Raw genomic sequence first — 14,304 nt, 5'->3', positions numbered from 1 at the left:
CCGGGGCAGAGACCCGCCCACCAGCTCTAGTCCTCCCGCGACTTTCTAGGTATAGGATTGGCGGGAGCGGCTGGCTGAGGCCGGAAGTGGATTGACGTAGCCGGAAGAGGAACTGTTCTCTGGCTGTAGTGTTGATGTTTTCAAGCTGCTGCTGCTTCTGTTTCTGAGGGGGAGACTGTGGGCGGAAGCATGGTGTGCGAAAAATGTGAGTGAAGGGGGCGTTTCTGTGGGAGGACTGGGCTGGGGGGAGGTCGCTAGAACTCCTCTGGCAACCTGCGCCCTCGTCGTCGTTCTTGCTCTCACAGGTTTCCGAGTCCCACCCTGGCCCACCGCAGCCCTGTGACTGTCCTTGCCCTTCCCCGGCCCTGTACTCCTGTGTTTTCTAGTCAGAACAGTTTCAGTTCTACACCTCCGTATTTCCACTGTCTCGCTCTACCCAGGGTCTCGCCAATTCCAGCTTTTATTTTTATTTTTTTTTATTTTTTTTATTTTATTTTATTTTATTTGAGAGCATACTGTACAGAGGAGTTACAATTACATGGGCAGGAAAATGCATACATTTCTTACCAAGCATTGCAGCCTCCTCCTTTATTTACCCTTCACCTCCCTTCCCAGCCTCCCCCCCTCCCCCCCACCCAATCATATCCCCCCTCCCCCCGCCCCCACCGACATTGTAAAGCTGGTTTTGACATGACATTTTGTACTTCTCATTGTTGCAACAGGTCCACCTGAATCCTTAAACGACTTGTTTGTCCCCGTCTCCTCCACATGTTATACTGACATCAAATATAGTGAAAGCGGGGGTTACACTGTGGGGGAGGGACATACAAAGCAACAAAGAAATAATCTTATAAATGCGTTAGAAACACATGCATGAAAGAAACAAAAACATTAAAATACATATTTGAGGGTTCGTTTTCCTAACATCACAGTCTCTGACTTTTTCCGCTTGACTCATACCTATACTAGATATTGCAAATAAGGGAAACCATGGGACCTATGTTTCTTTGGGCCTGACTTACTTCACTTAATATAATTTTTTCCAAGCTTTCCATTTCCTAACAAATGGGGCAATGTCATTCTTTCTGATGGAGGCATAGAATTCCATTGTGTATATATACCACATCTTCTTGATCCATTCATCTACTGAGGGGCATCTGGGTTGGTTCCATATCTTAGCTATGGTAAATAATGCTGCAATAAACATAGTTGTGCTGGTAGCTTTAGTGTGGCCTTGTTTGTGATCATTTGGGTAAATGCCCAAAAGTGGGATTGCTGGGTCATTGGGGAGCTCTATGTGGAGTCTTTTGAGGAACCTCCATACTGCTTTCCAAAGTGGTTGAACAAGTTTACATTCCCACCAACAATGAAGTAAGGTTCCTTTCTGTCCACATCCCCTCCAGCATCTGTTGTTGTTAGAGTTCTTGATGTTTGCTGTTCTAACTGGAGTGAGGTGATATCTCAATGTTGTTTTGATTTGCATTTCTTTTATGGCTAGGGATGTTGAACATTTCTTCATGTGTCTATTGGCCATCCTTCTTTCTTCTTCAGAGAAGCTTCTCTTTAAGTCTTTTGCCCACTTACTTATTGGGCAGTTGTTTCTTTGAGGATTTGTTGTTGGGTGGTTTAATTTTTTGAGTTCCAAGTATATTTTAGATATGAGACCCTTGTCCGTTGTATGGCTAGTAAAGATCTTCTCCCAATCCGTGGGCTTTCTATTGATCTTGCTAGCTATGTCATTTGCCCTGCAGAAGCTCTGCAACCTTATACAATCCCATTTGTCCAACCTTTCTTTGATTTGTTGTGTTTCCGGGTCTCTATTCAGAAAATTTCTGCCTGAGCCAAGGAGACCCAGGGTTTCTCCTATTCCATCCTGTAATGTTTTCAGAGTGTCTGCTTTGAGTTCAAGGTCTTTGATCCATTTGGAGTTGATTCTGGTGCAGGGTGATATATAAGGATCTAGCTTTAGTTTTCTACATGTAGTTAACCAGTTTTGCCAGCACCATTTACTGAAGAGGCTGTCTGTCTTCCATTCTGCTTTTTTAGCTCCCTTATCGAAGATTAGATGGCTATAGGTCTGTAGGTTCATTTCTGGGTTTTCAATTCTATTCCATTGGTCCTGAGGTCTGTTCTTATGCCAATACCAAGCTGTTTTGATTACTATGGCTTTATAGTAGAGTTTGAAATTTGGTACTGATACTCCTCCAGCAGTGTTCTTTCCGTTGAGGAGCGTTTTTGCTATTCGGGGTCTTTTATTGTTCCATATGAATTTTTGGATTGCCTCTTCTATTTCCTTGAAGAATGAGGGTGGAATTTTGATAGGTATATTTAGGTGCTGGTGCTGGAGCTTGAACTCCGGGCCCGGGCGCGATTCCTGAGCTTTTGTGCAGTAGGCTAGCACTCTACCACTTGAGCCGCAGCTCCGCTTCCAGCTTTTGAGTGGGAAATTGGAGGTAAAAGTCTCCTGAGCTTTCCTGCCTGGTCTAGCCTCGAACCAGGATCCTCAGATCTCAGCTCTCTTGGATAGTTAGGATTGCAGGTGTGAACCACCAGCACTCGGCAGCATCTAGAGTTTCCGTATGCAGCCAGGAAACATCCAGGACTCTCAGTTGAATTTTATTCCAATCAACGAATATTTATTTTTTTAATACTATAAGTCTATCCCATGCCATATTTGAGTCGTGGCATTGTTTACAGTTCTTGCTACGGTAAATGGCTTTTCTCATGCTGTACTTATTGTTTTACTAAAAATGCATTGGTTAACTGAAATTTAAATTGAGCTGGGTGTCCTGCATTTTATCTGGTAACTCTTAAGTCATCATCCCATCCTATCCCTTTTCATGAATACAACAGCATTGGGTCAGAGGGACCGGAAAGTCACTAGCTTTAAAGAAGTTTATTTTAAGGAATCCCTGGTTTTAGAAAAGTATTTCTCTCAGAAGCTCTTGAGATTACTAGAAAATAATTGATTTTTTTAACTCACAAGCTATTCATATGTTTATAAATAGTTTTCATCCCCTAGTCTCTTTTCCTCAGGCTAAATATATCTTGCTCTTCTGTGATAAAGGATCCATTTCTGTTATCCTAGTTACTGTATAATGAATATGACTCATTTGGTTTATGTTCTTCCCCGCCCCCCTCAGACCTTTCTTCTGGTCTTTATTCCCAATTCCAGTTGACTCTAAGAAGAGTTTGGCTTTAAGTAACACATCTAACTCCAGTGAGTGTCTAATCTACATCTACAGCCTGATGTTTTTACTACTTAGGAAGAAAGAATCCTGGCTATTTTGGAGGCTGTCACTCTGGACTTTGCACAATAAGCCCATCTTATCTTTCCAACCTCATCTTCCCTGAGCTTAACCCTCTTCATACCTGAGCCAAACTGTTTTGTATGCCTGTGTGCACCCTAAACTTGTTGTGCCTTTCCTCAGGATGTGTCCTTTATCTAATTTGACTTCATCTTCTTTCTTCGTCCTCTTTCTTTTCAGAACCATTGCCATATATTTAAATCTTCTCTATTATCTTCTCCAAAGAACTTTCTGGGTTCCCCTATCCAAGGTTATTTCTTTCTGCAGGGAATTTCCCACAACTATTGTGCTTTTCATTTTTCTAGCTTATATTTTGGCTGGAGTTAAGTTTTTTGGGAATCTAATGAAAGCTAATGAAACTTGTACTAGAAAAGTACACATAAGGTTTGTGGACAAGTCTACTTTGTTCATATCTCTTAAGGGCTGCATTTAGCAAAACGAGTATATTTAGGTATGAGCTCATGAACTAGAGCATTAACATACTGGTGATCTTATTTTCTCAGCACTTAGTATAGTGGTTTATATATACTAGATGATTAGTACTTATGGAATGAATAGACATCAGATTTAATTCATAAACAATGAGAACCTATTATAAACCATCTTTTTATCCTACAAGTTTTAGGATCAGTTATTCTTTGCTAATATCCATTGTTAATATCTTGAGTCTCAGTTTGTTGGCATCTGCTGCAGCATTAGCAGTCTCCTACCATAATATGACTGGAGATGCCATTGTGAACCACAGCCATGTTATATGTTTACTAGACACCAGTGAATTCTACATCCCTTATCTTATTATAACAGGTGAAAAGAAACTTGGTACTGTTATCACTCCTGATACATGGAAGGATGGTGCAAGGAATACCACAGGTACTTTCTTTTTTTAGAAAATAGAAATTGAATGAAATGCTTCTTATGAGTGTATTTTAGCTTTAGTATTATTTGTATAATGAAATTTCATTATGTGTGAAATGTACTTCATCCTGTATGCTCTTTTAAAGAGTCCTGGATTCCCAATGATTTAATGTATTCTACTTAATGTTCTAAAGTAGATGTAATAGTCAGTGTAATAGTCAGGAAATAGCAGAATTGTTCAATGATTTTCAAGGGAAGACTATATCTCAGTATTTGATTTTATTGAGCTTAGTAAAGTCTGTATTTGGTTTTCTCTCTTTTCATCTGAGTTTTGTATTCTTGACAAATTTAAACTATTTCCTCCTGCATTATCACTAAATATATACAGTGATGTATGGTTTTTCAAAGGGAAGGAAAAGCAAGGCACGGTGGCACATGCCTGAAATGAAGGCAAGTACAAGACCAGCCTGAGACCCTGCCTCAAGGGAGAAAAAAACAGGGGGGGGGAGGGGGGATTTTAAAAAAATATTGTTATTTGGGCTGGGAGTATGGCTCTAGTGGTAGATTGCCTGCCGCCTGCCTAACAAGTACAAGGCCCTGATTTCAAACCCCATGATGGAGGGGAAAGTTGGGGGGGGGGGGGGCGGGTAGAAACCAACCCAAAACATAAATAAGAAATACTGTTACTGTATTCAAGGACTATGACACCAAAGTAGTAACTTTTAGATTTTATAGTAGATAGGAAAAATTTAAGCCCACAGCTAAAATACTGCTTTGAATCTGAGACACGGTGGTTACATTTTATTAAAAGAATTATTGTTTCTCTAATAATTACTTTCTTTTTTAAGTGTCTTAACAATAAGACTGTTAAAGGAGAATTAAAAACTTTTAGATACAGATTACTGTTTGGGAGGAGTCAAAGAGTAAACCTGGCAACTAATTGCTAGATAGTAGGGCTTATATGTTAAATAAGTAGAAATTGCTCACTAAAATGTATATATTTTGATACAGAAAGTGGCGGAAGAAAACTGAATGAAAATAAAGCTTTGACTTCAAAGAAAGCAAGGTAGGTAAACACATTCATAGAGCAGTCATAATTCCACTCTGGACTACAGGGTGAGTTATTATGCATCATCTTATTGTGACAAAACAGTTCCATAGTTCCTGGGACAAAGGAAAACCGTGTGCTACAAGCTGCTGGTTTTTACTCTGCTCTTTGACACTATCAATATGTGAAGATACTAGTGCAATTTTTAAATATAATTTTACTAGAAAACATGACTTATTTTATCTTTTATTTTTATCTTACAAATCACAGACAACAGGGAAATGTAGGAAAATCATAAGCTTTAGAGTCAGACCTATATTTAAACATATATTCTGTCACTGTCAAGCCTGTGATACTAAGCAAGCTATGCCAGTTTCATTATCTTTCTAAACTATTTTCATCTGTGAATGGACATAAAAATGTCTCTCATCTTACATTTTGATACAGTGCTTTGCTTTACCCAATCTTAAAAATGTAATGAATCTTTCCAGCTGCCATCTATTTCCTTGCTTGTTTTCACAGCTAAAGTTGTCAAGAGCCTTATCTAGACACTTTTTAAGTGTCCTTAAGTTATATTCTCTCCTTCAGCTACTCTGGTCATACTTTCATTCCCAGCACCAAATCCTTGAAACTGCTCTTGTCAAGTTTATAGGAGCCAGGCACTGGTGGCCCAGACCTATAATCCTAGCTGAGGCTGAGATCTGAGGATTGTGATTTGAATCTAGCCCAGGGAGGAAAGTCCAAGAGACACTTACCTCCAATAAACTACTCACAAAAAGCCCGAAGTGATGCTATGGCTCAAGTGGTAGAGCACTAGTCCTGAGCAGAAAGAGACTCAGGAACAGTGCCCAGGTCCTAAGTTCAAGCCCCAGGACCAGGAAAATAAAAAACATAGGAGACCTTTAAAACTGATGGCCACTTTTAGTCTTGCCCTCACCCCTCTACCCCCATTCAAAAGTTTGAACTCAGGACCTAGGCACTATCCCTAAACTTTCTAAGCTTAAGGCTAGTACTTTACCACTTTATGCCATAGCTGAACTTGTGGTTTTCTTGTGTTTAATTGGAGATGAGTCTCCCAGAGTTTCCTGCCCAGGCTGGTTTCAAGCTTAAATCTTCAGATCTCAGTTTCCTGAGTAGCTAGGATTATAGGCATAAGCCACCAAGACCCCACCCTAGTTTTGTTGTCCTTTACCTCTTTTTTTTTTTTTTTTTGATGGGGCCTGAACTCTGGGCCTGGGCACGTCCCTTAGCTCTTCAGCTCAAGGCTAGCACTCTACCACTTGAGCCACAGCACCACTTCCGGCTTTTTTCTTTTTGCTTATGTGGTGCTGAGGAATCGAACCCAGGGCCTCATGCATGCAAAGCAAGGGCTCTACCACTGAGCCACCTTCCCAGCACCCTCCTTTACTTCTTAATAACTATTTTCAATAACTCTATTCTTTTGATTTCTAGGACACACCACTCCCCTGTCAGCTCTGGCTATTCCTTCTCAGTTGTCAGATTTTATAACTGTATAAAATATACTAAAGCAACTTTAGTTCATTGGCTTTAAATTCAAGCTACAAATGACTCCTAAATTCATAGTATTAATTATATCTCTAGTACTGACTGCTCTAAGCTCCAAATGTGTCGAATTGCTTTCCTGAATTACCTAGCTTATATCTAACAGACATTTTCTTTCTCCTTCCGTCTTCTTGTCATAGTAAATGAACTAGTGTTCAATCCAGTTAGTCAAGCCTAATAGCATCTGATATGTCCCCTTCCCCTCCTTCAATACCCACCAGCAAGTTCTATGGATCAACCTTTAAAATGTAATTTGAATCCATCTTGTGTTATTTTTTCCATTGCTGTTACCCTCTTCCAAACCCCTATTGTTTCTTTTTTACTAAAAGAGTACTGCAGTTATCTCCTTGTTTTTTTCTCATTTCCTATCATTGTCTTGTAGTAACCAGAATTCCTTTGCTTAACATCCTGGAGTGATTTTCTTTTTTAAGCCCCCTGCTCTGTTCTTACAAGGTCTTCTATGACATGTTATTTTCCTCCTCTCTAACTCATTGTGGTACCACACTCCTCACTGCTCCACAACATGCTCTAGATATGCCAAGTGTACTCACATTTAAAGAAATAGATGTTTTCCACTCACTTTTTAGCTTCTTTCTCATAACCTAACATGTAACAAAGAGTCAATTCTAGACAGCATTTAATCTTTTCTCTCCCCCATCATCTCTGCCACTGTACTGTTTGGATTTTTCTCTATAATATTTATTAGCTATCTGAATAGCTTGCTAGTTTCCTTACTTAATGTCTCTTCCCACTAGAATATGAGCTTGATGAGGGCATGGAACTTGTAATATTCATGTTTGATACTTGTAAGACTAATAGAACAATGGGTACTCAGTAGATATTCTAAATGCTTCTTTTTTGGGGGGGGGCCTTGAACTTTGGGCCTGGGCGCTGCCCCTCAGCTCTTCAGCTCAAGGTTAGTGCTCTACCACTTAAGCCACAGTGCCATTTCTGGTTTTCTGGTGGTTTATTGGAGATAAGAGCCTCATGGTCTTTTCTGTCCAGGCTGGCTTTGAACCATGATCCTCAGATCTTAGGCTCCTGAGTAGCTGGGATTACAGGCGTGAGCCACTGGCTCCTGGCATGAATACTTCTTTTATGACGTTATCCCAAGTATTAGAAATAATAGCAATAATAAAACGTTTACTATGTACAGTTCAATGGCACAAAGTAGATACCTATTAAATAATATAAAACAGCACAATAGACTTGATCTTCTAATACATTATATTGTTTACTGTTGACTAGGTTATTAATCTCTTCTAAGGCCTACTTAAGTTGTCACTTGTAAAGATTGTACTGTTCTATATACTTTTACTTCCTTTTTGCTCCAAAACTTACTCTGATATCATTAAAAAAGTGGCTTTTTAGTACTCTAAATATCTCATTTTAGCATATGTGCTACTATATTTGTATTGGATCTGTGATACCATTATTTATAAGAAGAATCATTAAAAAGGAAAAACCTCTGCCAATTAATTGTAAACTTTCAGAGATTACATACACATTGGATTTCCTTAATATTTATCAAGATTGAGGTAGAAATAGGTAAGGGAAAAACTGTATTTGGAGATGAGAAGATGGACTAGGATATTAGTATTGAAAAAGAATCATTATTACCAAAACATTTCTGTAACTTTTAAGTCCAAAGTGATTTAAAAAAAAATTGCCAGGTGCTGGTGGCTCACACCTGTAATTCTAGCTACTCAGGAGGCTGAGATCTGAGGATCAAGATTCAAAGCCAGCTCAGGCAGGAAACTCCTTGAGTCTCCTATCTCCAATAAACCACTAGAAAACTGGAAGTGGTGCTGTGGCTCAAGTGGTACAGTGCTCACCTTGAGCTGAGAGCACAGGGACAGCGCCCAGGCCCAGAGTTCTAACCCCACGACTGACCAAAAAAAAGCCAAAACCAGAAGTCTTCATTTACAATGCCATCACAGAGAGATGAAAATCTGTGGGAATATGTTGGAAAGCATGATTATACAAAGCCATTTCCCACCCTTAGTGAATTCAGCCCTTTCCAAAAAAGGTTTGCGTGTTTTTCACGTAGAAATAACTATTTCCATATGATACTTCCACTTGATAATTCACCTGCCACCACTTACACATGCACATATACACTCGCTGACTTGGGACAGGTTTTGTGTTTTAAAGAAATCTGGAACTGTTTGTGCTAAATGATTAATTCTGTGGGAACAGAACTGAATTTAGTTATTTTTCCATTGCACACATCAGACATGTTTATTCTGTGTATATTAGTGTAATAGAAATATGTCAGCAAAATTATAAAATGTTGAAAAATGTAACCCTCAGTAATTAAAATGTCATCCTATAATGATAAAATATAGTTTTCAGAAAAAGTATTCCCCATACATGTCCAAACAGTTGGGATTACTGAAAAGAAGTATCCATCTTCTCTTTTAGGGAATGAACTGATATTCTCTTGAGTCTAAAACAGTTAACCTTTGAAAGTGAGAGTTGTTAACCAAGCATTATAACAAAGCTTATAATCCCAGCACAGAATTGGGAGGCTGAGGGAAGATGGTGGTGAGTTTTAGAACAACAAATGCTACATAGTTAGATTCTGTCTCAAACAAATAAAATAAAATAGAAACTGATCTGGGTACCAGTGGCTTAAGCTAGTCTAGCTATTCAGAAAGCTGAGATTTAGAGGCTAGCCCATTCAAAACAGTCCATAATGAGATTACACTCCAAAATAGCAAAAAGCAGGGCTGGTTAGATGCTGGTACTTGATGCCTGTAATCCTAGCCATTTAGGAGGCTGAAATCTGAGAGTCACAGTTTCTATCTCCAAGTAATTACCCAAAAAGCCAAAACTGGAGCCTGTGGCTCAAGTGAAAGAGCACTAGCCCTGAGCGAAATGCCCAGGGATAGATAGTGCCCATGCCCTGAGTTCAAACCCCAGAATCAGCACAAAAAAAGCATGGTTAGAAGCTCATATGGTAGAGCATCAGCCAAGTAAGAAAACTAAGTGAGTTAAGGCCCTGAGTTCAATCCCAGTGAAAGCAGCAAAGAAAGAGAAAATAGAAACTGAGTTGTTGTGCTGTACCTTAAGAAAAGAATATAAAAATTCATTTTGTAGCTACAGGAAGAGGTTTAAATCAGTATTACCATTGATTTAGAAGGGAGTCATTCTTCTAAAATACTTTCTATGTTATTGGATGACATTTTTATATAGCAGAAGCTCCTTTATCTTCACAGGGATTGGACCAGTTAATTGAAAATGTCAGGTAAGATAGACAGTCATTAAAAGATAGGCATGCTGCCTGGCACAGATGGTTCATGCCTGTAATCCTAACTACTCAGGAGACTCAGATCTGAAGATTACAGTTCAAAGCCAGCCCCGGCAGGAAAGTTTATGAGACATTTATCTCCAATTAAACACCAGAAAACTAGAAGTAGCGCTGTGGCTCAAAGAGGTAGAGCGCTAGCCTTGAGCAAAAGAGCTCAGGGACTATGCCCAGGCCCTGAGTTGAAGACCCACCACTGACTAAAAAAAAAAAAGATACATGCCTTTGGCCTGTGCAAGGTGTGCTCCCTTTACTTGCACCCAGCAGCTGTGAATTTCAGACATCAGTATTACTCCTGGAGGGTTGGGGGATAGGGGGAAGCAGTGAACCAGGAGCTTAGAGAGAGGTAAATTTGGGTGGGTGCAGAAGACAGCATCACTCCATGGTCCTCATGTATAAGATGGGGTCACCCTCCAACCTCAGAAGAGCTTAAATATGTTTCTTCCTTCCCTGTGCTGGAAACTGGACAAGAAAAGAGGCAAGAAGGATTTAGGGCTGTCTTTGGACCACTAAATCCTTTCTGAGACCTCTAGTGTGCCCCTTCCTCCCATTAGATTGTGACCATGATTCTACTGCCTCCATTCCCCACCTCCATCCCTCAACCAATTCCTTCTATCTTGTGAGAATAGCACCATCACCTACCTCCTTCCTGCCACCTCCAAAAGCCCTTAGCAGGGGCCACCATGTTCCTCCCCACTATTGCTATGCCTGGGCCATGTCCACCCTAAGCCCCTCCCACATACCAACCCACCCCCAGTGTCCATAGTGTGACTTAGTGCACCATGTATTAGCTTCCATGGACCCTGTCCCCACCACATCCCCTCCCACTTCTCCCTCTGTGACTTCACCCATTTTTGCTGTGAATATGCCATCTCGGAAAAATTTCTTAAAAAGCATGCCTTAGTTTATTCCAAATTGAAATCAGCTCTTGGCTGTAGACACATTTATCCATCATGAAAATGAGACAAGGTCTTTTGAATCTTATTCTATTGACTAGTCGTTTGATATCATTTTCCTCAATCATAATCAGAATATATAGTTTCATCATCTTTAGAGGCAAAAACTAACACTTGACAAGTGTGAGGTCTTCCACTTGTGATTTCCCCCCTTAGAACAGTTGTCTTACACATACTTAATTCAACAGTAGCTTTAATGACTCACATCCAGTCACCTGGTTTTTATGGAATCAGTCACTTCTTTGCACTCACCTTTCATCAGTTTTCATAATATTTACATCACACAGAATGATAAATAAAGGTGACAGGAAGAGGTTTAGGAATGCTTTTCATAAGCATACAGCTTATATGGAAGTGGTAAAGGAGTACATGAATATTAGATAGTAACAAGCCAGAAGAGGGCTTCCTGGAGTTGTAGAATTTGATAGAATGAATGGCAATTGTGGATTAATCCTGTGAGTGATTCTTAGTATACATTTTTCTTTCTTTAAAAAATATCTAGATTTGATCCATATGGAAAGAACAAATTCTCCACTTGCAGAATTTGTAAAAGTTCTGTACACCAACCAGGTTCTCATTATTGCCAGGGCTGTGCCTACAAAAAGGGTAAGTTTCTTTTAATTTCAGTTTTCTATTCATATCAAAACTATTTCTTTTTTCTAATTTGGGTAACAATTTTTTTCTAAGACAAAACAAAATGTTCATAATGAAAAGAATGTTTCTTTTTCTCTTTTACAATGCTGTTAAATAATGTCTTAAGCTTCAGTATTAACATGAATAAACCACATCATTAATATTATGACCTGACTGTTTACACCGTTTCTTTTGTTTCAGGTATCTGTGCCATGTGTGGCAAAAAGGTTTTGGATACCAAAAACTACAAGCAAACGTCTGTCTAGACGTGTTGATGAAGTTTCTGGCTGTCTGTGATTTTACTTTCTGCTTTGGCTTTTCAAGGCATCATTTAGATGTTCAACTTAAAAAGTAACATATTTCAAGACAAATGGCTAAGTTTAAACCAGGGAAGTTTATCAGTAGTTATTGTTTTGTTCTGAAAAGGTTCTAAAAGCAGCAATGTAACTCTCTGTCTTAAGACAGTTATTAAGTGATTATTTTCCTTATGAGCATTTTATTGAACTAGAATAAGTGAATGAAAAATACTTATGAGTTCTGAGTGCACTTTTTATTTAAAGTTTATATAATTTGTATCCTCCTACACCTATTTTATTTATGGATATTGCAAGATGAGGTAGAGATTGTTGATGTTTTGCTCTGAACTTGGCGTTTAGACAAAATTCTTCCCTAACTCTACAGAATTCTTCCCTAACTCTCTGGTGTCATAGTTCTTAGAATCAACAGTCTTAATTAATCATACTTTCACTGGATACTTAAATATTGAAAGCCAGTATTGCTGAATAATTCTTTAGTAATTAGTCCAGATACCAATCAAAGACAAGTTGAATTTGATTCCTTTTCATTTATTCTTGAAGCCAAAGTGCCAGTTCCTTTCACATATTAATAAGAACATAAAAGAGGAGCTGGGAAGGTGGCTCAGTGGTAGAGTGCCTGCCTTGCATGCATGAGGCCCTAAGTTCGATTCCTCAGCACCACATAAGCAGAAGAACAAAAAAAAAAAAAAGCTGGAAGTGGCGCTGTGGCTCAAGTGGTAGAGTGCTAGCCTTGAGCTGAAGAGCTGAGGGACAGTGCCCAGGCCCAGCGTTCAGGCCCCATGACAAAAAAGAGCACTGATTTGGCCAATGAATACACTAGATTTCAGTAACATATATATTATGCCTATTACCTTTAATTCAATTTGTTATGAAAACCAGAGAAAAGTGTCGATCCATGTTCATCATAATAAAAATGAATCCTCCCTCTGGGAAAATTCTTTAAAGCAGGAAGCTCTTTTTTTTCTTTTTAACCATTTCTTGCCCACACTCTCCAAACCCCAATAAATAAATAAAACAAAGAAACCATCTTGTTTTTTTAAGATAATATATACTGTTAGAGGACTATAAGTTTCCAAAGAGATTTTTCTCATACTAGCTTTATTGGCTTGAAACTTGCAGCCTAGGTGAGTGACAGTAATCCTAACTACTTGAGAGGCTGACATTGGGTGGTTACAATTCCAGGCCAGCCTAACGCATGAGACCCCTTTTCAACTAACAAGTGGGTTCAAGGCATACACATGTGATTCCAACTATGACAGGAAATGTAAAAGTAGGCAGATTGTGGTCCTTGCCTGGGCCGAGGCAAAAATCAAGATCCCAAAATAATGCTAAAAAGGGGTTGGGGAGGCTGGAGTCATGGCTTAGAGGTAGAGGGCCTACTTAGCAAGCATGAGGCCCTGAGTTCAAACTCCAGTATCACCCCTTCAAAATAAAACAAAAAACAACCAAAAACTGCAGCCAGGTACAGGAGTGGGAAAAAAAAATTCCCTATTTCCAACTGCAGAATGTATATCACAGTATAGTATGTGGGCTACTACACTGATGATATTTTTATACTGATGCATTTTTATTATCTTTATTGTGAAAAGTTTAAAGTTTTAATTTCATTTTATCTACAAGGTTTTTCAAACATGGTGTTATTTATGCGTTTCCAGAAAGATTTACACAGATAATCCAAAAATAGTATCTTAAGGCAAAAAGTGTCCTGTGCTTTAATCAGTTTGAGATTTTTAACTCATAACAGAAGAAATTCATAAATTGGGGGGAAAAAAGTACATTTCTCATGAGTCAGTTTGGGATCTGGACTCCCACAACTCACCTTTTATATGCACACCTGAGTGTCCTCTTTCCAGGACTGGGTCCAGTGGCCAGATAAAGTATTTTTTAAAAGGAAAGCATGAAAATCTGAAAAAGGAGTTCCAATTCAACATGGAATAATTCTTAGCAAATCTTCCTAATATGTAAAAGACATGCAACATTTTATAAAATGTTACTTTGTATTTTTCTAATGTTTCTTCATAATTGAGCCGAGCTTATGCATTTTGGGCAGGAACCCAATAGACAGGAAACTCTTCTTAAGTGCATCTTATTATGGTATCATTTGTCTCATCATAACGATAACTAATTTTAATCACTTGTTTTAGGCAACATCTAATTATACTTCTCTATTAGAAAGTTTATGTTTTTTTCTTGTATTAACAAGTATCTCATAGTGGGATACTTTCTAAGTATTCTGTTCCTCAGGAAACTTTTACATTCTAAGAGAAGTATTTTTTTGCTCTGGTGGTTGCCAGATGGTGATTTTCCAATTCTA

The 14,304-nt window shown here is 38.8% G+C and overlaps 1 protein-coding gene across 1 annotated transcript; it reads left to right on the top strand.

The window, feature by feature from the left end:
* Positions 1-101: 101 nt before the first annotated feature.
* Cript (CXXC repeat containing interactor of PDZ3 domain) lies at positions 102-12,571 on the top strand. The gene is made up of 5 exons (XM_042675556.1): positions 102-205; positions 4,113-4,178; positions 5,175-5,229; positions 11,543-11,646; positions 11,875-12,571. Exons 1-5 carry the CDS (start codon positions 190-192, stop codon positions 11,937-11,939), a joined length of 306 nt encoding a protein of 101 aa, XP_042531490.1. The 5' UTR covers positions 102-189; the 3' UTR covers positions 11,940-12,571.
* The last annotated feature ends 1,733 nt before the right edge of the window (positions 12,572-14,304 follow it).

Source organism: Dipodomys spectabilis, unplaced genomic scaffold, assembly GCF_019054845.1.
Source record: "Dipodomys spectabilis isolate Male_0828 unplaced genomic scaffold, ASM1905484v1 ptg000026l, whole genome shotgun sequence".
NCBI classification, from domain to species: domain Eukaryota; kingdom Metazoa; phylum Chordata; class Mammalia; order Rodentia; family Heteromyidae; genus Dipodomys; species Dipodomys spectabilis.
This window is presented reverse-complemented; position numbering and strand designations above follow the sequence as displayed.

Bases quoted from the DNA above. Each gene is read 5' to 3' on its own strand.
- Cript (XM_042675556.1), top strand. The intron at 4,179-5,174 runs GTACTTTCTTTT...ATTTTGATACAG, and splicing joins TGGTGCAAGGAATACCACAG to AAAGTGGCGGAAGAAAACTG. The intron at 11,647-11,874 runs GTAAGTTTCTTT...CTTTTGTTTCAG, and splicing joins GGGCTGTGCCTACAAAAAGG to GTATCTGTGCCATGTGTGGC.